The sequence below is a fragment of the Vulpes vulpes genome, chromosome 11, assembly GCF_048418805.1.
Source record: "Vulpes vulpes isolate BD-2025 chromosome 11, VulVul3, whole genome shotgun sequence".
Lineage (NCBI taxonomy): Eukaryota > Metazoa > Chordata > Mammalia > Carnivora > Canidae > Vulpes > Vulpes vulpes.
In genome coordinates, this window is record NC_132790.1 from 89,652,665 (window position 1) to 89,679,410 (window position 26,746).

Here is a 26,746-nt window from a genome sequence, read left to right on the forward strand (position 1 = left end):
ATGCCACTTCTTCTTTATCCATTCATCTCTTGATGGACATCTGGGCTCTTCCCATATTTTGGCTATTGTGGATTTTGCTGTTCTAAACATTGGGGTGCGTGTGCCCCTTTGAATCACTGTTTTTGTATCCTTTGGATAAATACCCAGTAGTGCAATTCCTGGGTCATAGTGTAGCTCTATTTTCAACTTTTTGAGGAATCTCCATACTGTTTTCCAGAGTGGCTGCAGCACTTTGCATTCCTACCAGCAGCGTAAGAGAGATCCCCTTTCTTTATCCTTGCCAACACCTGTTGTTTCCTGAGTTGTTCATTTTAGCCATTCTGACCAGTGTGAGGTGGTATCTCACTGTGGTTTTGATTTGTATTTCCCTGATGCCAAGTGATGTTGAGCATTTTTTCATGTGTCTGTTGGCCATTTGTATGTCTTCTTTGGAGAAGTGTCATCTTATTGTCTTCTGCCTGTTTCTTGACTGGATTATTTGTTCTTCGGGTGTTTCAGAAGTTCTTTATAGATTTTGGATACTAACCCTTATCTGACATTTGCCAATATCTTCTCCCATGTCATAGGTTGCCTTTTAGTTTTGTTGATTATTTCCTTGCTGTGTGAAAGCTTTTTATCCTGATGAAACCCTAATAGTTCATTTTTGCTTTTGTTTCCCTTGACTCCAGAGACATGTCTAGTAAGAAGATGCTATAGCTGATGTCAAAGAGGTTGCTGCCTGTGTTCTCCTCTAGGATTTTGATAGATCCCTGTCTAATATTTAGGTCTTCCAACCATTTTGAATTTGTTTTTGGGTATAGTATAAGAAAGTGGTCTAGTTTCATTCTTCTGCATATGGCTGTTCAATTTTCCCATTACTATTTGTTGAAGAGACTCTTTTTTCCAGGGGATATTCTTTCCTGCTTTGTTAAAGCTTAGTTGACCATATAATTGTGGGTCCATTGCTGAGTTTTCTATTCTGTTCCATTGACCTATGTGTCTGTTTTTGTGCCAATACCATGCTGTCTGGATGACTACAGCTTTGTAATATAGCTTGAAGTCCGAAACTGTGATGCCTCCAGCTTTGGTTTTCTTTTTCTACATTGCTTTGGGTATTTGAGGTCTTTTGTGGTTCCATACAAATTTTAGAATTGTTTGTTTCAGCTCTGTGAAAAATGTTGGTGGTATTTTGATTGGGATTGCATTCAATGTGTAGATTGCTTTGGATAGCATAGATACTTTAACAATATTTGTTCTTCCAATCTATGAGCATGAAATATTTTTCTATTTCTTTGTGTCTTCCTCAATTTCTTTCATAAGCATTCTATAGTTTTCTGAGTACAGATCTTTTACCTCTTTCATTAGGTTTATTCCTAGGTATCTTATGGTTTTTGGTTCAATTAGAAACAGGATTCCTTGATTTCTCCTTCTGTTGCTTCAGTGTGTAGAAATGCAACAGACTTCTGTGCATTGATTTTATATCTTGTGACTTTGCTGAATTCCTCTATCAGTTCTAGCAATTTTTTGGTGGAGTCTTTTGGGTTTTCTACATACAGTATCTGTCAACTGCGAAGAGTGAAAGTTTGATTTGTTCTTTGGTGATTTGGATGCCTTTTACTTCTTTTTATTGTCTGATTGCTGAAGCTAGGTCTTCTAGTACTATGTTGAACAACAGTGGTGAGAGCGAATACTCCTGTGTTCCTGACCTTAGAGGAAAAGCTCTCAGTTTTTTCCCCATTGAGGATGATATTTGCTGTGGTCTTTCATATATGGCTTTTATAATATTGAGGTATGTTCCCTTTATCCCTATATTGTGGAGGGTTTTTTTCAAGAAAAGATGCTGCATTCTGTCAAATGCCTTTTCCACATCATTTGAGAGAGCATAGGGTTCTTATCCTTTCTTTTATTAATATGGTGTATCACGTTGATTGATTTGTGGATGCTGAAGCACCCCTGTAGCCCAGGAATAAATCCCACTTAGTTATGGTGAATAATCCTTTTAATGTACTGTTGGCTCCGACTAGCTACATACTCCCATTTTAGATAAAGGGTCATTGTTTACCATCTCTAAAAGACTCTGAAAAATGTTTTGAGCTATGTAAAGAAAGTCCATTGGATAACCAAAACTACTCTAGGCATAGTGAAGAACACTAGGCTATAGTCTAAAACAAATATTCTTTAAAAAATTTTTTGGGGGGGCAGCCCGGGTAGCTCAGTGGTTTAGGGCCTGCCTTCAGCCCAGGGCCTGATCCTGGAGACCTGGGATCGAATCCCACATCAGGCTCCCTGCATGGAGCCTGCTTCTCCCTCTGCCTGTCTCTACCTCTCTCTCTCTCTCAATCTCTCTCTCTCTCTCTCTCTCTCTCTCTCACATGAATAAATCAATAAAATCTTAAAAAGATTTTTTTTAAGTAGGCTCCATGTGCAGCATGGATCCCAACATGGGTCTTGAACCCACAACCCTGAATCAAAACGTGAGTTAAAATTAAGAATAAGATGCTTAACTGACTGAGCCACCCAGGTGCCCAAAGGCAAATATTCTTTAAAGGGACTGACTTTCTCTTCTGGTTTCCACAGGTGTTGCTATCATACACCCAGAAAATGCTAGACAGTATGTTATATGATCTGCTTCTTTACCTCCTCTCTGGCTTATGTTACCTTAAGTTGACCTTTTAAATTCTTATTTCCTGGCAAATACATTTAAAATGTTAGATCCTGAGTGACGTAGAACATGACAAAATTCATGCAGGTATCAAAACTGAGTTTGGAGCATTCTCTTTTGAAGAAAAATACTGCACTGCCCATGGTGAACTCACCTGATGCTTCCTACACTCTGATGGGGGTCAATGTGTGCAGTGTAGAACTTGAACTGACGTGGGAGGGGTGTCATCCACTTGTTTGATTTGTTGTGAAATGGATGAGGATCAGGTTTGTGTGAGAGATATGTTAGATATGTTGGGGTTGGCCTATATTAGGAAGGGCCAGGTTTGATTCAACTTTTATTCTCATGACCTTGAGGGTAAATCCGAAGTAGTGTTATGTGGGTAAGATGCTCTAAATTCAAAGTCTAATTTTCCCACACTGTCTTGATGACCACAGCTTTGTAGTACAACCTGAAATCTGGGGGAAAATTGGACATCCACATGCAGAAGAATGAAACTGGACCACTCTCTTTCACCATACACAAAGATAAACTCAAAATGGATGAGAGATCTAAATGTGAGACAAGATTCCATCAAAATCATAGAAGAGAACACAGGCAACACCCTTTTTGAACTCGGCCACAGTAACTTCTTGCAAGATACATCCACGAAGGCAAAAGAAACAAAAGCAAAAATGAACTATTGGGACTTCATCAAGATAAGAAGCTTTTGCACAGCAAAGGATACAGTCAACAAAACTCAAAGACAACCTACAGAATGGGAGAAGATATTTGCAAATGACGTATCAGATAAAGGGCTAGTTTCCAAAATCTGTAAAGAACTTATTAAACTCAACAGCAAAGAAACAAACAATCCAATCATGAAATGGGCAAAAGACATGAAGAGAAATCTCCCAGAGGAAGACATGGACATGGCCAACATGCACATGAGAAAATGCTCTGCATCACTTGCCATCAGGGAAATACAAATCAAAACTACAATGAGATACCACCTCACACCAGTGAGAATGGGGAAAATTAACAAGGCAGGAAACAACAAATGTTGGAGAGGATGCGGAGAAAAGGGAACCCTCTTACACTGTTGGTGGGAATGTGAACTGGTGCAGCCACTCTGGAAAACTGTGTGGAGGTTCCTCAAAGAGTTAAAAATAGACCTGCCCTACGACCCAGCAATTGCACTGTTGGGGATTTACCCCAAAGATTCAGATGCAATGAAACGTCGGGACACCTGCACCCCGATGTTTCTAGCAGCAATGGCCACAATAGCCAAACTGTGGAAGGAGCCTCGGTGTCCATCGAAAGATGAATGGATAAAGAAGATGTGGTCTATGTATACAATGGAATATTACTCAGCAATTAGAAACGACAAATACTCACCATTTGCTTCAACGTGGATGGAACTGGAGGGTATTATGCTGAGTGAAATAAGTCAATCGGAGAAGGACAAACAGTGTATGTTCTCATTCATTTGGGGAATATAAATAATAGTGAAAGGGAATATAAAGGAAGGGAGAAGAAATGTTGGGAAATATCAGAAAGGGAGACAGAACATAAAGACTCCTAACTCGGGGAAACGAACTAGGGGTGGCAGAAGGGGAGGAGGGCGGGTGTTGGAGGGGAATGGGTGACGGGCACTGAGGTGGACACTTGACGGGATGAGCACTGGGTGTTTTTCTGTATGTTGGTAAATTGAACACCAATAAAAATTCATTAAAAAAAATAAATTCAAAGTCTAGAGGCTAGAGTTCAAGTCTCATTTTCATCTCTCATTGGTTGTAAGATTGTGAGTAAGATACCCATACTCTCCACATCTCCCTCATTCTGGCTCCCTCTCTCTTTTCAATCTATAGAAAGAGACTAATAATGTCTGTCCTACCTTGCTCTGGATCTGAGTCTCAAAACATTGCTCATCAAAGGTCTTAGAAAAGTTAGAGTTTGAGTTGAGCAACTATGATTCCATTATACAACCACATAACATTGCTATGTCCTCGTTTGAAAGCTAAGAAGATATCTTTTTAGTGGAAAATCCAATGTTCTTTCCACCATACCACGGAATATCAACAATATTATTAACTTGTAATTAAAATGGCATTAAAAATAGAAGAAGTAACCCAATCTCTTTCTTGTTCAGATTCACTTCAATGTGAAAAGCATACAAAACAAAAATCTAGGCAAAACTATGGAAAGAAGCCCACTGTGGCCCAGCATGACTGCAGCCCTTGAGGTCAAGCTGCTGAACTGCTAACAGTAAGTGACTGATGCTGGGCAGATGACGTGGACGCTCAATGTGGAAGGCAATGGGGGGCATTCTCTGGACTATAATCATGTATAATAGTAGATGTCCTGAAAATTTGGCATGATGGTCTTTTGATGATGGGATTTAACTGATTGGCATTCTCCTGAATTAAACTAATAGTTTCAACTCCCTTAATGTGATGAGGTTATTATTTTCCTTCTAGAGGATGAAGATGCTTTAGAACAAAGGCCAGATAGTAAATACTTCAGTTTTTTTGGGCCATGTGTTTTCTACTGAAACAACTCAACTCTGCCTTTGTAATGCAAAAACAGATAAGACGAATGTAAACGAAAGGGTGTAGCTGTGTTTCAACTTTATTTACAAAGTTGGTGTGGGCTACATTTGGTTCAAAGGCTGAATCCCTCCTTCAGAATATCATAAAGATATCATCAAATTCTGGGCCTTCTCACATCCTTTGGCCATACGTACCGTATTGCTGGCCTCAGTTTTTAGCACAGCTCTAATTCAACAGCTAAGCAAACATAGAAGATGCCAGACCCCAGAAAAACCATCAGGCCAGCTGGCCTTTTGGGCAGACACTTCACATTCCAACATGGCTATTCAAAACCTCACACCTTTCTCAAAGTGATCTTTGTAAAATAAAGCACTGTTTAAAATATAATACTTAAGATTTTAAAAATAAGCCAGATATTTATTCTCCAGAGTAAAACTATTGATGTTTTGATGGGAAGGAAGGAAAGTACTTTCCAGCTTCTAGAAATGAGTTGCTAAAGTGCAACCCAGTGCTGACTTCCTATTTATGAGTGATCAAACTTGTCTTTTGTTTTCCCATAATAGAAGTCAACTCATTTCCAAAGTTCATTGCTGTTCTAAGTCAAAGATCACCTTCCAGTTCAACTTATCCTCTTTATGACTCTTTCTCTCATTCTAGCTTATCTGGAAATGGAGGGAAGCACTGTAAGAAGACTACAGAGGGCAATTTTGAACTCTGGATCTCCATTTTTTCATCCTTAATTAAATAGCTCATTCTCAACCTGGGAACTACCAACCTTTTACTGTGTAGAACAGGTTAAACTGGAATGGAAGGTGAGACAAGCCTTTTAATCCTAGTACTTCTGCTGAAAATATGGATTTTGAGACACTTGGGTGGGTTCGAAGTGGAATCTTACAAACAGACCTGGGTTCAGGAATGCTTTTGTCCTTGGCCAAGTTATATAACCTCTTTGAGATCCTAAGCCAGAGTTTCACCATCTAAAAAATGGTTTAATATCTGCTTCATAGAATTGATCTACAGTGAGTGGCAAATAGTAGATATTCAATAAGTGATAGTTTCCTCAGTTTTTCCATATCTCCCTGTATACCCCAAATTTTGTTTACTCCATTCTGAGAGTATTTGTTGTACTCTCACATATATTCCCATGAACTGCCCCTGAGTGTAATGTAAATATACTTCTACATAGAACGCATGTAAGTGAAAATGTCTCTGAATAAGGAAGACTGATGGTAGGAAAATTGATTGAACAGAAAGTAGTCACGATTCCCAGAGTAGTTCAGGGCCAGAAAATTCATTTGGTTTATTTTCTTTTGGAAGAAGGAACCTTCAGGTATGATTTAAACAATTAGAACATAAGCTTCTTGAGAGCAGAGACCTTGTCAGCTATATCCACCAGTGTTTAGAACTGTGCTTGGCACACTAGGGGAATGTGCAATTAATACTTGTTTTCTCAACTAATAACTGAGAACACTTACATACAACTCACTTCTATATTAACTATGGAAAGTTCCTGGAGCTTTGCATAGGGAAGGAGCAGGGATGCTAGGGAGAAGTCTTAACATTGGGCAAAGATGGCACCACTTGCATACTATTTACCTTCAAGTACACAACTTGTGAAATGACTGTGCAGATTCCCTGATATGAAAATTGATCTGGAATAGGTCAGGGGAAAGTCAAATACCTATTCAAAGGCCAGTTTCTGGCAGATACTGTATTTTCCAACAAAATTCCCTTTTGTTTAATTTTCCTCTTGGAAAGAGAAATCCCACGGTTGCTTAGAACTTATAGAGTATCGGCATGGCACTAGGTATGATGGGGTGAAGACTAGTAGATACAATGGGTGGTAATACCAAGAGGTCTCTACATCTCCTGAGGGGGCTTTCCAGGTGCACCCTCAGGAAAAGTGTGAGACAAGAGGAACTCTAGCACATAACATAGTTCACATACCTGAAAACATCATCATGTGCTGAAAATTCCAGGGGATCTTCTGTTTCCGGCCCAGATTCAGGAGGAAGGAGAGGGGATATATGTTGCAGGCTCTGGCAACAAAAATTGCGAGCTACAGATAAGCACAGGGAAACATTGAGGAAAATGTTGTTGCAATGAGGCTGTGAGTCCTTGAGCTTTAACTGTTATGTTCTTAAGCTTCTCTATTTTATGACCCAGAAAACAGGGATAAATATGTCAATATGTGTATGTCCATCTTGCTTCCAAAATTCATCTTTAAATGTCAATTCCTTTCCAAAAATAATAGAGAACTCTGCTTTTCTTTCAATATCTACTTGGTTTAGAATTGTTAACCCCAAACCATTTCAATCACTGTAAATTTTCTCATCACATTTATGTTACTGATGACTGACTCTTTGCTCAACTCTGCTGTAAAATTTGAGGCAGAGACCATTCAGGGGTTGGTGCATTATCTTCTCAAGCAGCACTTTAGAAAGGATAAATGTACTTCTGCTCATGATTGCCATCTTACTTTCCATCAGTTTCTACTCCCTGTATCTAGCAAACTTCACTTACTTTTTTTTTTTTTCTTAGTGGATTTAATTTTGACAGGAATTGCCTGTCTAAATGTATAATACAATTGCTTCTCTAGGAAGCATTTTGCTAAAGTCCAAGCTTTACGGGTTAAAATCTACAAAAATACTGGTGGTAGTTCTCTCTCCTCTTCTGTCACCCAGGACTCCTTCCCTGAGAGTCTGTAGGTTCTAGGTTGTCCTCAAAGGGGGTGGAGTTATGTGGGAAGAGGGAACTTCCCTCTAAGATGTAGAGGTCTTTGGGTGAAATTGGAGTGTCCAGCTGAATGTTTAGTGAAAAGAGGACAGAAGGCAAATGGTGGTGCTTGGCTAGAGCAGGGCTTACAGAAAAGGGTCAGCTGTTTTGGCTGTCAGGATCACATGCCTGTGATCTGAGGGGCATTTGCCCATTTCCAAAGGACAACAGTTGTTGATTGCCCTTGGGGACATCCCTAGCAACTCAGTATCCTTTCAAATAGACATCCATTCCTACTGGGGCCTAGAGCTGCAAAAGTCCTCTGTATTAAACGAGAAGTCTAGATTTTATGTTATTTTACTTACAGGAAAGGGCGACCTTATTAAAATAAACTCACATGTACACTTACATAAGACATTAAAATCACATCTATAAGGCTAATTTCATCTGATCTTCACTCTGTGTATCTTATTTTCAAAGTCCTCACTGGAAAAGAGATTTTACCATCTTGTGATGAAAATATTTCTAAAGCTTAATAATCCTGGCTATATTCTGATACACTCTAATGCAGTTTAAGTATATTTCTCTGTAAAGAACGGACTGATATTTTCATGTAAATGATTCATAATTTGAAAACATACTTTGAATATTTAGGAAATAAATATATTTTGAACATTCGTTTTTTGAGTATTCTATTCTCCTTCAGTTTTCTCCCTTTATTTCTTTCAGCATGTTCCAAATTTCTTATCTTGAGACAGAAGCATTTAATAAAGGTCCCAGTTTCTTAGGATCTTTTCCCTCCTACTAGAAATTACATATCTGCCATGAATTTGAGCCTTGCAATAAACTTGAGGAAATTACTTTAACAATTTCACAGAATAATCAGTAAAAGTAAGTAGTTTACTCTTTTCCCTCATCACTCCATGTTCTGTATTTCAAAGGATACAAAGGCTCCGAGTATGAAAAGAGCATTAAAGATATGATTCTGGAACGTGAACAGTGCCAGGCCCATGTAACAGAAGATGACATTCTCGGCCAAGAAGTTCATAAATTCAAACAACTGAAAACGAAACAGAAACCAAAAACCATTAATGATTATTCAGGTTGGAATCCAACTAATATCTTGTAACTGTTCTGGTAAATGGATGGTCCTCTTTTATCTGGGAAGGCCACCCTTTGGCCTTGTGCTCAGCTGACTACCCTGTCAGGCTCTCCGACACAACCCTGGCTCTCCACCCAGTGACCCAGTGCTCCAAGATGTAGCAGCCATCTTCCTTTCCAGCTGCCAGGCTGCTAGAGATACACCTGGGTATATTAGCCAGCATGATCCTCCACAGAACAATTCCTACTTGGATGATAGAATATTCCTTGTTATAGAAATCTATGTGATTGCTTAAGGTATACCATAGGAGAGGATGCCAGGATTGTTTAGCATCTTCTAGCATTACTCAGTAGATGCCCTTGAGTTCCTAGGCCCTAAAAACTTAAAATAAAATAAAAAAAAATTAGCTAAATTACCTTTCTCAGGCAGGCAGGAGGGACAAACTTAGAAAACTTGGAAACTTGGAATAAGAATGAATGTCAATTATATTTCAACATTAGAATGATCAGTATATTTCAAACTCCAGACAATGAGACTCATTAAATTGACTGATGTAGGTATATCCATTAAATGTCTACAATTTCTTGCTGGTAAAAAGAAAATGATTAATCCCAGAGATCAGTTTATGCAATGAGAACACAATAGATACATCAAATTCAGTCAGAGGAATGGAGTAATAACATGCTATGCAGGGGGATGCTCCCAAGAGTTATTCTTAGATCATTAACTAAACAATTTAAGTTGAACATGAAAAACGTTCTCTAACTTCCAGATTAGAAGTAGAAGGGAAATGTGTCCAGGGGCTACATCAAACACTCATTTGGAAGAGACTTTAGTTTATGTTCCAGAATTTTCATTTGGAAGTTTCTGAAACTTCATTCTCAGACCTACATAAATCACCGTGTTAGGTAAACGTCTCTGGAGGCATTTCTCTTGACTTTTTAAGGACTCATTATTTTTTCATGTAATGTATTTACAGCCTCACAAATAATGCCCAATACCTGCTTACCGACAGTTGACAGAAAGAAAAGCAGAATCCTGTCAGAAACATTATTTAGAGCCAGTAATAGAAATAAAGGATTAAAAAAGACACAGCTCCTGTGGTACAAGATGGTCTTTCTGCAGTGGCAGCAATCATCAATTATCCTGAGGACTTGTTTCACATTCTAGACCAGCTCATCTTAACACTGTCACCCAAATAACCACAGAAAACTTGAAAACATGGGAGAAAATATAGGGGATGGGGAACACATTGCTACCCCATCAAATCTTTACTTTTTCAAAAAGTGAGATTTGGCTACTGCCTTAATCTGCTCAGCATGCCATAACAAAATACTATATAGACTGGCTGGCTAAAGCAAAAGAGATTAATTTCTCACAGCCTGGAAGCTGGGAAGTCCAAGATCAAAGTGTCAATCAATCCATTAGGTTTTGGTAAGATCCCTCTTCCTGGTTTGCAATCAGCAGCCTGCTTGCTGTATCCTCATATCCTCTCCTGTCTCTTCTTATTAAGGGCACTAAGCCCGTTCATGAAGGCTCCACTCTCATGATCTAATCAGCTCCCCAAAGCCCCACCTCTCCACACCATCACATTGTTGGTTAGGACTTCAACATGAATTTGGTCATGGGAGGGGCACAAACATTCAGTCCATTGCAGCTAAACAGTTTTTAACATTAATAAACACATGCCAGATTAAATTCACAGAGCCTCTTCTCCTGTCCCCATCCCAAGTACAGTAGAGGGGACCTTTTGCCATCTAGGATCCATTTAGCCTTTTCTTGGTGGTCACACCCTAATTTCCCTCTGGGGTCCACCTTCTTCCTCACTCTTAGTTCACATTTGAAACCTCTATAGCTCAGCCATGGAATATATGATTTAGGACTAAACTACTCAAATCAATGCATTTCTTTAGCCAACATGTTTGGTTCAGAAATGGGTGTGGTGCATTCAGAGCCAAAGAAATACAAATGAGACCTGGCAGGAAATGCTGGGACAAAGACCCCCAGATTTTCAGTGTGAGACAGTAGGATGCAGGCTAGGGAGCTGCTGCTAGCCGTCTTGTGATCACAGGGGAAATAGCTGTCTGAAAGCGAAGCTGTGTCCTGACCACACTGCTTAATCTGTATTCAGCTTCACCCGAAGCAAAATCTACCTTGGACTATTGAATTAAAAAGAAATCACTTTTTCGCTCAAGGTGAGGTTTCTATTGCTTACAATGATATATATTCCTTCACAGTCCTGTACCAGTTTAACAAAACAAAGCAAAACATCTCTCTGACTCAATATGGGTTATAAAAAAAAAAAAAAAGAGTGGGTGGTCAACTTCTTGACTTTTCTCATATAGCAGCAAAGTCAGTTACCCTTGCTCACTCCCTGCTCCTACTTCCACCCCCAATTTCAATCTATTCCTTACATTAAATGGAAAAGAAAGTTTTTTTTTCTTTTTCTGTTGGTTGTTGAGATGTGATGGGAATTTGTCTTATATGTCTACATGGAGACCCTTGGTATTAAATATTTGTTTAGAGATTTGCTTACTTTGGAAAACTCGGGATTTTAACCTGATGTAGTAACTCAGTTTATTGAAATCTAGTACTGACCAAAATTACAAGTAACTGTTTATATACACATTGCACAGAAGTTCCATTTTCCATTTAGGTCCATTTCTGGACCGGCTCTTTGTTTCTATTGTTACCCATTCCTCTACCAATATCACGCTTTTTGTAAATGATGTAGATTCATAATACATTTGTAATATTCCATTTTTTGTAAATGATGTAGATTCATAATACATTTGTAATATTCCATAGATTTAGATTGTTCCCATAGTCTACCTTCTTCTGAATCTTCCTGATTATTTTTGCATGTTAAAAAAATGCAATGTTTTTAATGTTTAATCGCTTATAAATCATATGTTTACAATTTCAGATTATGTAAGAAAATACCACCAGCACCCCAGAATTACTCTCATTCTCCTTCCCACTTATACTTCCACACCCCAATGCACTACTACTAGTACTTCTGTCATCACAAATGACGTCACAAAAAAAAAAACCCTTTCCTTCAGTTAAATAAGAATGAAATCGGGCAATACCCTTTTGTGTTTGTCATCTTTCACTCAATATTACGTTTGTGAGATTCTTTATGTTGTTGTGTACAGAACTAGTTCATTTTTAAAAATTATATGAATGTCACCATTTATTTGTTCATAATACTACTGATAGATATGTGGGTGGTTTCCAGTTGGGGCTATGATGAATTTTGCTTCTATATATACATGTTTGCATTTCTGTGGAAGTGTCAGGACATAGTGCCAAGCAGTTTTCCAAGATGGTGGTTCCAATTTGCATTCCCATCAGCAGTCCGTGTTGACATTCTTGTCAACACCCAGTTTTGTTGCCTTTCTTTTTTTTTTAATTAACACTTTGCCTCCTCACATTGCCATTTGAACTTATTAGGGATCAACTTGTCGTTTTCCACAAAAATAACTCACTGGCATTTTAATTGGAATTGCATTAAATTTATAAAGAAATTTGGATAGAATGCACATTTTTACAATATTGAACTTTGAATCCATGAACATCACATATCCTCATAAGGATTTTGGTGTTCTTTAATTTTTCTCAGTATTTTCTATATAAAGATTGTGCATACTTTGGTTAGATTGATTCCTTGATATTTGCTGTTTTTTTTTTTGTTATTATTGTAAATGGTACCCTTTCCAAAGTTCATTTTTTAATTGATTGTTGTTAGATACACCTATACAATTAATTTTTTATTGATCTTGTATTTGGGGCCTTACTAAAATTATTCAATAATTTTTGTAAATTCCAGAAGAATGAACAATTTATTTATTTATTTATTTATTTTATTTTTTTTAAGAATGAACAATTTAAATACAAAAACAAAACCTACTTATGAATGTATTCAAGAAACGACCAGTAATTTTGTATATGCTTTTTAATCAAGAAATTTTATAAAGTATTTATATTAGCAAAAGTCTAGAAATAAATATCTATAATATGAGAAATGTTTGCATAAATTATGGTACACTCATATAATAAAATAAATTTTATGATCTATAGAAAGATAAAGAAGGATATCCAAGATCCATAGTTAAATCATAAAAGGTGAATTAAAAGAAATAAAAGATATTTCTGTGTTTGTATGAATCCATATATTAATACACATTTACAAATACACATAACTTTTACTTTACAGTATGGATATTGACACTGTTATTATCTTTTACCATGCACTTGAATTACTTTCATAATTTATAAAACTAGATTAAATTAGAACAAGAATTTTAAAATAGAATAAAACATTTTCCAAATGTTTTCTTCTTTGAGACTTTCTCAAACTTTTTTTTTTAATAAATTAATTTTTTATTGGTGTTCAATTTACCAACATACAGAATAACACCCAGTGCTCATCCCGTCAAGTGTCCCCCTCAGTGCCTGTCACCCATTCACTCCCACCCCCCGCCCTCCTCCCCTTCCACCACCCCTAGTTCGTTTCCCAGAGTTAGGAGTCTTTATGTTCTGTCTCCCTTCCTGATATATTTCCACACATTTCTTCTCCCTTCCTTTATATCCCCTTTCACTATTATTTATATTCCTCAAATGAATGAGGACATACACTGTTTGTTCTTCTCCAATTGACTTACTTCACTCAGCATAATACCCTCCAGTTCCATCCACGTTGAAACAAATGGTGGGTATTTGTCATTTCAAATGGCTGAGGAATATTCCATTGTATACATAGACCACATCTTCTTTATCCATTCATCTTTCGATGGACACCGAGGCTCCTTCCACAGTTTGCCTATTGTGGACATTGCTGCTAGAAACATTGGGGTGCAGGTGTCCCGGCGTTTCACTGCATCTGTATCTTTGGGGTAAATCCCCAACAGTGCAATTGCTGGGTCGTAGGGCAGGTCTATTTTTAACTCTTTGAGGAACCTCCACACAGTTTTCCAGAGTGGCTGCCCCAGTTCACATTCCCACCAACAGTGTAAGAGGGTTCCCCTTTCTCCGCATCCTCTCCAACATTTGTGGTTTCCTGCCTTGTTAATTCTTGATGAAGTCCCAATAGTTCATTTTTGCTTTTGTTTCTTTTGCCTTCGTGGATGTATCTTGCAAGAAGTTACTGTGGCTGAGTTCAAAAAGGATCTTGCCTGTGTTCTCCTGTAGGATTTTGATGGAATCTTGTCTCACATTTAGATCTTTCATCCATTTTGAGTTTATCTTTGTGTACGGTGAAAGAGAGTGGTCCAGTTTCATTCTTCTGCATGTGGATGTCCAATTTTCCCAGCACCATTTATTGAAGAGACTGTCTTTCTTCCAATGGATAGTCTTTCCTCCTTTATCGAATATCAGTTGACCATAAAGTTGAGGGTCCACTTCTGGGTTCTCTATTCTGTTCCATTGATCTATGTGTCTGTTTTTGTGCCAGTACCACACTGTCTTGATGACCACAGCTTTGTAGTACAACCTGAAATCTGGCATTGTGATGCCCCCAGCTATGGTTTTCTTTTTTAAAATTCCCCTGGCTATTCGGGGTCTTTTCTGATTCCACACAAATCTTAAAATAATTTGTTCTAACTCTCTGAAGAAAGTCCATGGTATTTTGATAGGGATTGCATTAAACGTGTAAATTGCCCTGGGTAACATTGACATTTTCACAATATTAATTCTGCCAATCCATGAGCATGGAATATTTTTCCATCTCTTTGTGTCTTCCTCAATTTCTTTCAGAAGTGTTCTATAGTTTTTAGGGTATAGATCCTTCACCTCTTTAGTTAGGTTTATTCCTAGGTATCTTATGCTTTCTCAAACTTTCATCTTTTTATTTTGGAGAGGTTATCAAGCCTTCTTATCCATTTCTAATATTTTTCTTATTTTCTTTAAAATTGTTTTGAAGTGAGGAAAAATACAAACAACAATGACAAAAACATTTATCTTTTTTGGGAACATCTTTTTCAGTAATTTCTTTTTCATAGATCCATAGATGTATAGACAACATGCACAATGTTCTACAAATCTGACCATTTTTGAGGGGAACTTAATTAACTCAATAATATTTCATAAGCCTCTTTCCGTGGTAATAAACTTGGATCCACTGGACAGTTTTTAATGGCAGCAAAATATCCCTATGTATCTTCCTTCCAAATTTTAATTCACATACCCATAATTGGACATTCAGTTGTTTCTAGATTGTTCCCTTTTAAACAATGCTACATTGAGCACCTTTATACAAATGCCTCTCCCCAACTAAGTGATTACTTTTTAGGTAATTCCTAGACATGAGCTACTTCTGTCAAAGGGTATACATTAATTTTTCTTTTTCAATATACTACCAGTCTGCCCTTCAGAAAGGATATGCCAATTTGCACCTCTGATAATGGTGCAGAGGGTGTCCTTTCCCCACATGCTTGCCAAAAGTAGTTTTTATCAATTTTTAAAAACCTTGACAATCTGATAGACTCACTTATTCTAAATTATAGATGATTATTAGCATTTTTAAAAAGGTTCCCTTCATAGCAAGGCAGCATCACTGATTAGCACTCCTTTGTCGCTTTATATCATGTGACAACATTCCCCTGCATAAACAGGCTTCATAATAATTTCCTTCTTGGGGGACTTCATGAACTTGTGTGGGTGAATTCAATTTTGTTTCACATGCAAAAATCTCTTGAAGACATATTTCAAAAGGAGAATCTACATTAAGGCCACGCTAACAGAAGCAACTAATTTGACCATTAGGACGTCAATGCCTGAGTGTGGCCTGGATTAGTTAATTACTGAGGCAATAGATTCATTGGTCAATTTTGGGAAAAAAAATAAGCAAACCAAAACTCCACTTCCAAGCGAATAATAATATTAACAACCAACAACAACAAATATGGAACTAGTAGATTCAGGATCAGTATTCACTATAAATAACCTCATATCTACTTCATCCTCACTCAGAGTGGATGAAAAAAAAAAACTTGACTCAACATTTTATTTATCCAGTATAGTAATCAACATTTGTTTTATTTCCATTAATTCTTAGTTGTGAGCATTTGGAGAGAACCCAACTTAAGTAATCTTTGCTTAGCAAAGCTTTTCTTCAGGAAAATGAAAAGGAAGTTAATAGTGTGAAGAAGACTAGGGAAATATTAACTAAGTAAGAGGATAATTAGTGTTTAAAAACTCTGAAAGTTCATGGTAACCACTCATATGTTAATTAAACAACTTAGATATAGTTTAAACAACTTAACTCAGCAAACCATATTCTCTGAAGACTTACTAGATTTTTTTTAGTATAAGTTATTTACTGTACTTACTAGAAATTTTAAAAAGTCACATCTATTTTATAAAATTACATCACTAATGCTGATTGGCTTTTTTCTCTATTTGCAAAAGAATGAAAATTTACCATATTGCTATGGTTCGTACAGAGAAAAATATTACAGCAGTTCATTATACCATACCCTACTCAATTTAATACCAATTAAATTCACATGGATTCCTCAGCATGGCTTTTATTTGGCATAGTACAGTTTGACACAACCTACTGACTTTCATGTACTTGTCCAAGTAATACACTGGAATCCATTTTATTTTATTTTATTTTTTAAAAGATTTTGTTTACTCATGAGACACACACACAGAGAAGCAGACTCCATGCAGGGAGCCCGACGTGGGACTCGATCCCAGGTCTCTAGGATCATGGCCTGGGCTGAAGACAGTGCTAAACCTCTGAGCCACCCGGGCTACCCTGGAATCCACTTTATTTATTTATTTATTTATTTATTTATTTATTTATTTATTTTTTAAAAGATTTTATTTATTTATTCATGAGAGACAGAGAGAGAGAGAGAGAGGCAGAAACACAGGGAGAGGGAGAAGCAGGCTCCACGCAGAGAGCCCGACGTGGGACTCGATTCCATGTCCCTAGGACCACACCCCTGGGCTGAAGGCGGCGCTTAAACCGCTGAGCCACCCGGGCTGCCCTGGAATCCACTTTAATTGGGAGGTGAAAGAACCTACAAAACTATAATAAAAATGAAAGGAAAGAAAGAATGAGAAAGAAGGAAGAAAGAACTTTTATTGTCTCCATAATTTTGTCCCAGGATTAATTTTTTTGTTTTAAAAATTTGTCTTTCTTCCTAACTGGAAGCGTTCTTTAGAGAATATCTCAGGTTTCTTTCTTTCTTTTTTTTTTCTTAACACTTTATTTATTTGACAGAGACAGAGAGAGAGAGAGAGAGCACAAACAGGGGGAGGAGCAGACAGAGGGAGAGGGAAAAGAAGACTCCCTGCTGAGCAAAGAACTGGACAAAATGGGGTTCAATCCTAGGACCCTGGGATCATGACCTGAGCTGAAAGCAGACATATAACCAACTGAGCCACCCAGGTGTCCCTCAGATTTCTTTTTTTTTATATACTATTGAGTATCTATATTTTGAAAAAGCTGGGGCATAAATGAATAATTTTTTTTCCTGTATTGGTGGATTTGCAAACAAACATTGTAATATATTTTACTGGAATTATAACTTTTGCTTCTGTATTCTAATATTTGCTTAGTCCTTGTCCTGAGGAAATTTGTTTGTCGTAAATCCAATAATTCCTACAGGCTTTAGAGGTAGTATAAGAGATGAATTGTACTGAAGATCTGTGAACTTTATCACTAGGATGAAAATGATGTAAAGGCTTTATTGCCTGTCATGGTCATGGATCCTAGAGTGCAGCCTCTCTTAGGAAGCTGAAGATTTATAATTACATCTAGCTAAATATGCAATCCTTTGAGATTCTTCTAAATTTAGGACATTGTAATAATAGCAGTATTACTACTTCTAAAATAGTAATAATATTAATGGAACTATTTTTTTTAGGATTTAAATTATGCTAAGGAATGTGTTAAAGGCTTTTACTTACTTAAATTTTTTTAACAATTTATGTTATAATGACAGCAAAACTCATAAATTGATAATTTTATTTTCTATTTTACAGTTGGGCAAGCTGCACCTGCCCATATAAAACACAATAAAACTGAGCTGCCTTGAGTTTTGTTCTAGGCCCAAATCATTTTTGCCAGACTAGGCTGTCTCTTCATTATATGAGATTCAGGTTCTGGGGCAGCAAGATGTTTGTTAACAATAGTATTGGTGAATATTTATGAGGCGTTAGAGTTTACAAAGGATATTTTTAATACATACATTTTGTTTAATCATCAGATCAACTCTGAGGTTGGCATGGAAGGTATCTGTGACTCTGACCACATTTTTTGGTCAAGTAAAGGAATCTGAAAGGTAAATTTCTTAGTATCCAACTAGTGGAAGGAACAGATGGTAACTTGAGGTGGTGGATACTTAACTCCTCTCAATGTCTACTACCACCCGATTACCCAGAACAATCTCCCCCCAAAAGCAAAAAGTGAAAACAGAACTTTTGCCATGCATCAGTAATGTTAAGACAAAACTTTCTAATCCTAGAGAAATGCTTTGCATTATGCTCTATAGTACCATCATAATTATATATGGTTATATATATATTATTATGCATACAAATTATATATATAATCTAAAATAAAAGAATATATATATATAAAATAAAAGAAACTTTGCACGGTGTGCATGTTCTTTCTCTGCTCTACCTGCAGGAGGTAGGCTCCAAGTCGAAGATCAGATTCTTTAAGTTTAGGACTATACAGTCTCTGAAGTAGAGAAGGTATACATACCACTTAAGTGTTCAGAGAGCTTCTATTTTGTTCTATATTTCTTTGAGAATTCTTGAGCTCCCTATGCACTCCTGGCTGCTGCCCAACCCCCTCCCATCTCCTACATTTCATTGTCTTCTTTTAAACCTAATTTGACTTTTTAAAAACATGAGAATTTCAGAAGCACAGCCTATAAAAACACAACAAAACACATTTTAGGAAGATGAATAGGCATCATTAAGTAAGTAAAGTTAATATAGGAAATAAATGTAGTTACAGCTACAAGGAATTCAGCTTCATTAAACTGAATAAATACTGTAGCCAGATTTTCTTGAAATCCTTGAGCTTATAACTTAAGGGGAAGGTTATTTTTTATGAATTTGCTAAATTACTATACCCAGTAAATACTGATAATAATGTTCTTATTTCTGGAGTTTTTCCATTTTTGATTCTTTCTCTTTTTTTTTTTTTTTGAGGGGGGATATTAAAGTACAGAGTTTTGTAAGGTCTCATTTAAGTTAATATACTATTGAGTTAAGAATAATTTCTAAAGTCTGTAACCTCACAGAGTGATTATTATCGTGGTATTGGTCAGAAATATTGGCCGCCAAATAAAATTGGACTTAGATCTATTTTGATGAATTACAAACACACACACACACACCCACGATATAGGATTACAAGATTTCAAGGATAGAGTCACCTTTTAATGTATGTCCAGACATCTGGCCAATGCTTGATTGCTCTAACACTCTTGTCAAGGGGCTGCTCAGCATGTAACTGAATACTGCCAAAAACAGAACCCTCACTACTTTCCAAGGAAGCAAATGGCATTTTTAGACATTTAAAACTGTTAGGAAATCCTTCCTTATGTTGAGTTGAAATGTAGTTCTCTATCACTTTCAAATACTCCTTTGGTTCATAAAAAAAGTCAAATACAGTATCATTTATTGCATACTGCTTTGCTCTAAGAGCAGAAAAGGGATTTCTACCAGAATCTTTGCTGTAGTAGGCAATTCTATGGTGTAGGCAGCAACTGCCAGTTTTCATTCCACAGTCTTGTTAGTCTTGAAAGTAAACATTTTGCTGAGAGTTTGTGGTTGGCATACAGAACCTTGAGTCTAGAATAACTGCAAAGACTGGGGGTGGGGGTGGGGCTAGAGAATCAGAATTATGTTAAAAGCAATGTTCTCTAGAAGAATCATCTCAGGAAATCTAATACTACTGGCCTTAGGGGAAAAAAGTCATGGCATAACATAATTAGTTTCTCTGTGATTTTGCCAATAAACACTAGCTAAAGAAACCTGGTTGAAACAACATATTTTCTGTGCAGAAATTCATTAAGAAAAAAAATTTCTCTTAATGAAAAGACCGAAACATTGCTATTAATATTAGGCACTGGCATGAAATTCACACATTATCAAAAAATTTCAAAGGCTAATATTCCATTTCTTTAACTTTTTTCATTTAGCTATGATGAATTTCCTTTCTTATTCATCCTGTGTCTTTTTATCGTTGCAATTATCCAATGCTAAATTCTTTCTTGAGAGTATGAAGAACGTACACAAAAAAAGGAAGATTTCTAATGATGTCATTTCTTTAGGTCTTTGAGTTGCATACCAATATCCCAGCTCTCGCTAGTGATCTGAGTGACAGCCACCCATGACACGGTTGTGTGTATATCTCCCCATTCTCAATGACAACAATGTGCTCTTACTACAGGCAGATTTACCACTGTCAACATACAGAAAAGGATATTAAACTCCATACACCATGAGCTGTGTCTGACCTCTCCAGACTGTCCCATTTTCTTGATGAAAGTGTTAGAGACTAAAATATTTAGGATTGAGGGCATTATTCAGTGTTGTTTTATACCAGCTATTTCAGAGTGAAATGCATTAGAACATCAGGACAAATGCAAAATGCTAGTATCAAATGAGTATTCACTGAGAAAGGCTTTTTCTTTCCTATTTTAGAGGCAGGGGTTGAAGAGTTTATTTGGAATAACACTTAGTTGTATCACTAGCTTGAACATTTCAAGAGCTTCTTTGATTCATGTTACATTATTCCTAATAAACACTGTCATTTATGCTAGTGCACTTACTACATTCAAATTCCCTTGAAAGACTTTCTAAATTAGCTAATTTTGAATATGCTACTGTATGTAATGGTACAGCAGTAATTAGAAGTTTTCAGAAAATTTTCTTTTACCATCCTCCCCAATTTCCTACTTTTGAGGGAAAAGAATTTGAAGATTAATTAAACTCATTTGCTATTTAAGCTGACCAAATTTTCTGCTCAACTTTTTTTTTTTTTTTTTTGCTTTGGGTCATTTTTTTTGCATAATGTATGGGGGTAGATACTTCAGAATTGAGAAGGTAAAGAGGTACAGATTTTTTCTTGTGTCTTTCAATATGATTTTATGTCTAATTCATGTACATGTATATATATATAAAGTATACATACTTTATATTGTATGCAAACATTAATTTTCAAACTCTTAATCATTCTCCATATGGTTTTAGGTTTAATTGATTTGACTGATAAAGGAAAGAAAACCAGCTAAGGGTTAAAAATCAGTTTCATTATGCAGAAGATTTTGAATTCAACTTTTGAACTATGTTGGAGTAGAATATGGAAAGGCATTCAATAGATGGCTTTCATTGAATGAAAGGCATTCAATGAAGTTTAGAGTAGAACATTGATTCTGCTGAACAAGATGAGAAATTGGAGAATGTGAAAGAGTCTTTATAAATCAGAGAAATCAATGAAAATAAAAGACAAAAAGTATATGACATTTGAATAATGCCATTCAATTGAAGAACATCTATCAACTGATTTTTATGAAGGCGCAAATATCAATAAATCAATAGTTGACAAAAACTGAGTTTGCTTGACTTATTTCTTTGTAATAGACAGTTAAAATATAGTGGATGTAGATTGTCAGTACGTTCACTGAACTCTAGAAAACTTTTATTGTACACTGATTAACTTCATTGAGCTTTCTTTTTCAGTAAGATTTATAAAGCCCCTCTCCTTAAAACCTCCTTGTATTGAAGCTATGGCACATCCTTGACAATATAGGTGACATGTCAAAAAATTATAAATTATTACAGACTGAGAATGCATTTCTTTTTGTTTCAGGGAAGGCAGTTGTATTTTCACATAAAAACCATGCATGCGTAAATCAATCTGAATGAGAGTTTTAGCTTTGACTTATTTTGGTGGTTTAGAGCTAAGTTTATTCTTGTTCCAAATGGTTTAGGTATTCAAAGTAATCCACAAAGATTCTTCAGAAAGTTCTCTTGGGCCATATATGTGTATTTTAACATAATATATAAAACATTTGATGATACACAAAACATAATATACATATATAGAGGGAAAGACTACTATAGGTGTGCACTAAAAGCTCTTCATCAGTTGCCACTCTCTAGTTTAACCCTCCATTCCTTCTGTAAGCACAATGACCTTGACCTTCTGCATGCTGAATGCTGATGGCTACTGAGTTCTTCTCCAGGGTGTTAAGGTCCCTTCTCCTCCCACCATATGAATTCTAGGCTTAACAACGTTTAGTCCCACTTGCTCCAAGATCAGTTTATTTCTGCTTTAAATTGGTATTAGTAATTGCATAATTTAACTATATAGATTGATTATGAATATGAAAGAAATAGTTGATTTAAAAAAAAACTAAATTAAATGTGTAGAAAAGACTTGGTAAAATTTAATTCCTTTGAAAATGCTACTAAATTAGTAGTGAGCAGGACAACTGTAAAATGTTGCAAATATATATATCTAAATATAGAAGGGTTCTTGGCTTATATTGCTTTGCCAATGTTTTTAAATTCTTGCTCTGAATTAAAGACACAGAAATAGAAACTGGAAGTTCTGGTAGATATATTTTCAGTGTGCATTGTACAAGAAAGACAGCCTAAAACTCTAAGAGTCAAAGAAAAAGCATTGACTCTTTATCAAAAGATTGGCAAATATGCATTTATATAAGTGATAATTAAGTGTTGGAGTTATTTGTATTATATTTTTTAATGATTCCTTGTTTTAACTGACTTTTCCATTAATTGACTGGTTCTGATTTTGTGTTGGATAAAAGTAGTGTTTCTTCCTTCTCCATTTAGACTTTTTTTTTTTTTTTGTATTTGATATTTCCATTTGGTTCTTCCTACAACTCCTGTTCTTGCTTCATGTTACTAATATTCTCCTTTATCTCTTTAAGGACACTAATTATGACCATTTTAAATTCTTAGTCTGTCCCAGTAGTTTTACTTGATGTGGCCTATGTTTAGATTTTGGTCTCTGTTTATAGTAGTTTTACTCATGGTATATTTTGTTTTTTTGCCTGTGAGCTCATATTTTCCTGGGGTCAATCTTGTTTGACAATGTTATAAGGAAAGGCCCATATGCACACTGGAGTGTACCTTTAGTGATTTTTAGGAGATGGGAGGGGATTAGCTTCAGGGTTGAGAAAGCCCTTAGCATCATCACATTTTTGATCACCCAGAAAAACTGATTTGGGTTCACAACTCTGACCAATTCCTATGTCAGAGATTTAGAACAAAGGAACACTGGGAAGAGATAATATCTCAAGTCATCTTTCATCAGCCTGGGGATGTGTAGGCACAAGAGATGGAGAAGAGGATGCCCAAGGGCAGGGCAACTGGTCATCCTGCACCTTCATCAACTTCGTTACTGTCCAGATGCTAACACTGACACTTACAGTGGATGCCCTAGACTGTTGAAATGAGGGGGGCAAAGACCATCCCAAAAATCAGAAAAAGAAGTGAATTTAGAAGTTAAAATCTCTAACTGAATTTTTGTTCCCACTCCTGCTTCAGGCTGCTGTCCAGGTGTGACCATTCTCCATACCACTTTAAGACCACCGCTGACCTCTCCAGGTGTTCCCATAGCTTTTGTAACTTGTTTGGATCTATGTTTCCTCTCAGTTATGTAGTTTCTCTAGGTTTGATTCCAGAGGAAGGAGCCAGCAGCTGAAGCTAGTTTGCTCTTATTAGCACTGATTTTTCTATTATTATTATTTTAAGATTTTATTTTTTTTAGAGAGAGAGAGAGAGAGAACAGAAACAGGAGGTAGAGCAAAGAGGGAGGGAGAAAGAGGGGCAAAGAATCTCAAGCAGATTCTGCACTGAGTGTGGAGCCTGATATGGGGCTCGATTTCACCAGCCTAAGATCAGGACCTGAGCTGAAACGAAGAGTCAGACACTTAACTGACGGAGCCACCCAGGTGCTCCCAATTTTTGTATTATTTTTTAAAGTTAAGGTTGCAGATTGAGAATGATAAATGATATTGAGGGTTCTCCTTTACAGGGGTTTTGGGTTTGAGTCCAATTACAGCTCAGATCAGGAGTACTGCATGGCCTGCTCAAGATAAAACTAGGGAAATGATGTAGTTTGTGGCCTATGCCCTCAGCTTCTCTGTATATAGCCCTTCTTCCCCTTTCCATGGGTGAGGAAGTTATACATTTCAGATTTGGGGGGACTAGCCTATTTTCAGATACTTTTGTTCATCTAAGTAGAATTGAGCTTTCCCACCATTCTATTTCTGGTTTGGAAAACAAAGTTATTCTATGCAAAAGATATCACTCTTTGAGCCCCTTATCTTTCAGATTCTGAATATTCTAGATTCTTGTCTTCTGGTCAAACTGATTACTCAGAAAAGTGAAGTAAAATCATAAACAAGCAGTTTCTTAAAGGAGATATACAAATGACCCTAAAACTAATCTGTATGCTCCAGAAGAGCGCTGACCACGATTTGTGGTGTTTGTCATTGAATATCAACTCCCAGCAGAGACCTTAGCATATCATAATGCTCAACAAGTATCTGCTAAATTAATAAAATGGATAAAAGTGTAATTCCTGATGCTTCCTGTCACTGTAAGTTTGTATAACTTTTCAATGTGGAAATTTAGGAAAATAGAATAAAATTTATAGTATCTAAAACCTTTATCTGACCAATTCTACCTTTTGGATTTATCCTAAAGAAATAACATGACAAGTATACATAGATTCACATAAGGATGTTCACTGCCTAAAAAAACATGGAAAACAATCAAAATATATCAAAAGTAGAATCTTAAGTGATTTAAAAGGGATTATACTCCTAAATGTTCACCATCATGTATAATGTTGTCTATGGATTTTTACTATGGATATTTTCTCTCAGGTATAGGATGTCCTCTTCTATACTTTGCCAAGAATTTTTATAATCTATAAGTTGAACCTTTCATATCAATGCTTTTTCTATATCTACTGAGATATTTTTTTCATTGGTTAACATGGTAAATTATACTTACAATATTCTAATATTAGAGTATCCTTGCATTCCTATGATAAACCCAGTTCAGTCATAATGTACTTTATTTTACACTGATAAATTATCAAAATATTTGATAATATTTTGTTCATAAACTTTGGATCTATATTCATAAGTGAGACTGGCATATACATTTTATTTTTATTACTGCTGCTGACAAGTTTTGATTTTAAGAGTATTATAACAGTTTCATGAAATAATTTGGGAGAGCATTCCTCCATATTTTTTTCTTGAAAGTTTTGTATAAAATCAGGTGATTGATTCCTTACAAATTAGATAGAACTCACCTATGAAACAATCTGGGCCTGAGCAGCCTGGGTGGCTCAGTGGTTTAGTGCTGCCTTCAGCCCAGGGCACGATCCTGGAGACCCGGGATCGAGTCCCACGTCGGGCTCCCTGCATGGAGCCTATTTCTCTCTCTGCCTGGGTCTCTGCCTCTCTCTCTGTGTCTCTCATGAATAAATAAAATCTTAAAATATATGTATATATATACTCACAAAATATTATTTTTGTATATGTTTTTCAAAAAATGGTATTATTTAAAAAATATACTGAAGAAAAAAAAGGCATTGTTCTGAAAATTTATTGGTTGTAGGTTTATACCTCATTAATTTAACAGATACTATAAAACTGTCCTCTAAATAAGTATATCATTTTACCTTTTCAGGAGCAATTTATTGGAATATCTGTTTCTCTGAAACCTCCTGAACACCCAATCCGATCAACTTAAAAAAATTGTCAATCTCATTGATATTATCTTATTATTATTTTAATTTGTAGCCCCTGATTAATACTGAGCAATTTCTCATGTTTACTAACCATTGGAATTGGTGTTCAATAAACATCCATTTATTTAAACATTTCTTTTATTTTCTTTGGAGTTTTGTTTAACCTTATTTTTATTATATATTGAGTAGACATTATGTAATACTTATAACTATGAAATATAAATAATATAACACATATCTATATACCGCCCATACAGTTGAAGAGGAAGAACATAACATTACATTTCAAAGTTACTCTGTGCTCCTTTGTAATCCCGTCCCTTCCTTTCTGCTTCTGTGGTGATCACTATCCTAAAATTTGTGTACTTTATCGCCTTGATTTTCTTTATGCTTTTGTTTTATATCTTAGTTTCTCTGAACATATATTATTTGGTTGTTTTTTTCTCGAATCTATATAAATGAAATCATGTTGCATATATTGCTTAATATTTTGTTCTTGAGACTCATTTGTTTTGTCATAGTTCTGATTCATTCATTTTCCATGCAATATAAAAGAGAAAACTGGAAATGTTATTCTGTTAATGAAATTTCCAATTCTTTATTATTACAACTAGTGGAGTTTTGACTATTCTTGTATCTGTCTCTTGATGTATATATGAAGCATTTAACTAGAGAGTATCTACCAGAAGTGGAACTGCAGGGTCATAAGGTACATTCACCTTTAGCTTTACTGGACACTGTCAAGTTATTTCTCACTGTTGCTCAAATTTACACACTGACCAGCAGTGTGTAAATGTTCCAGTTGCTCCATACTCTTGCCAAATTTGATATTCATTATTCATTTATTTCTTCAGGTATTGAGGGCCTATGATGTGCCAGACACTGTTCTAGGTCCTAAAGATGCAATAATGAACAAAGCTGGCAAAAATCCTTGCCTTTTGGAATATAAATCCTGTAGAGGAGAGAGATACCAAAAA

General features: G+C 36.1%; 1 protein-coding gene across 2 annotated transcripts in view; it reads right to left on the bottom strand.

The window, feature by feature from the left end:
- The window catches only part of SLC9A9 (solute carrier family 9 member A9), a 537,539-nt gene that overhangs the window by 218,840 nt on the left and 291,953 nt on the right, over positions 1–26,746 (bottom strand). For both annotated transcript variants that reach the window (XR_011995298.1, XM_072727072.1), the window contains exons 10-11: positions 8,834–8,947; positions 7,120–7,231 (exon numbers count right to left, since the gene is read on the bottom strand). Coding sequence is in view for 1 of the 2 variants with exons in the window: in XM_072727072.1 (XP_072583173.1) it covers positions 7,120–7,231; positions 8,834–8,947 (226 nt within the window). In the remaining variant the exon portion in view is untranslated. The remainder of the gene's footprint in view (positions 1–7,119; positions 7,232–8,833; positions 8,948–26,746) is intronic.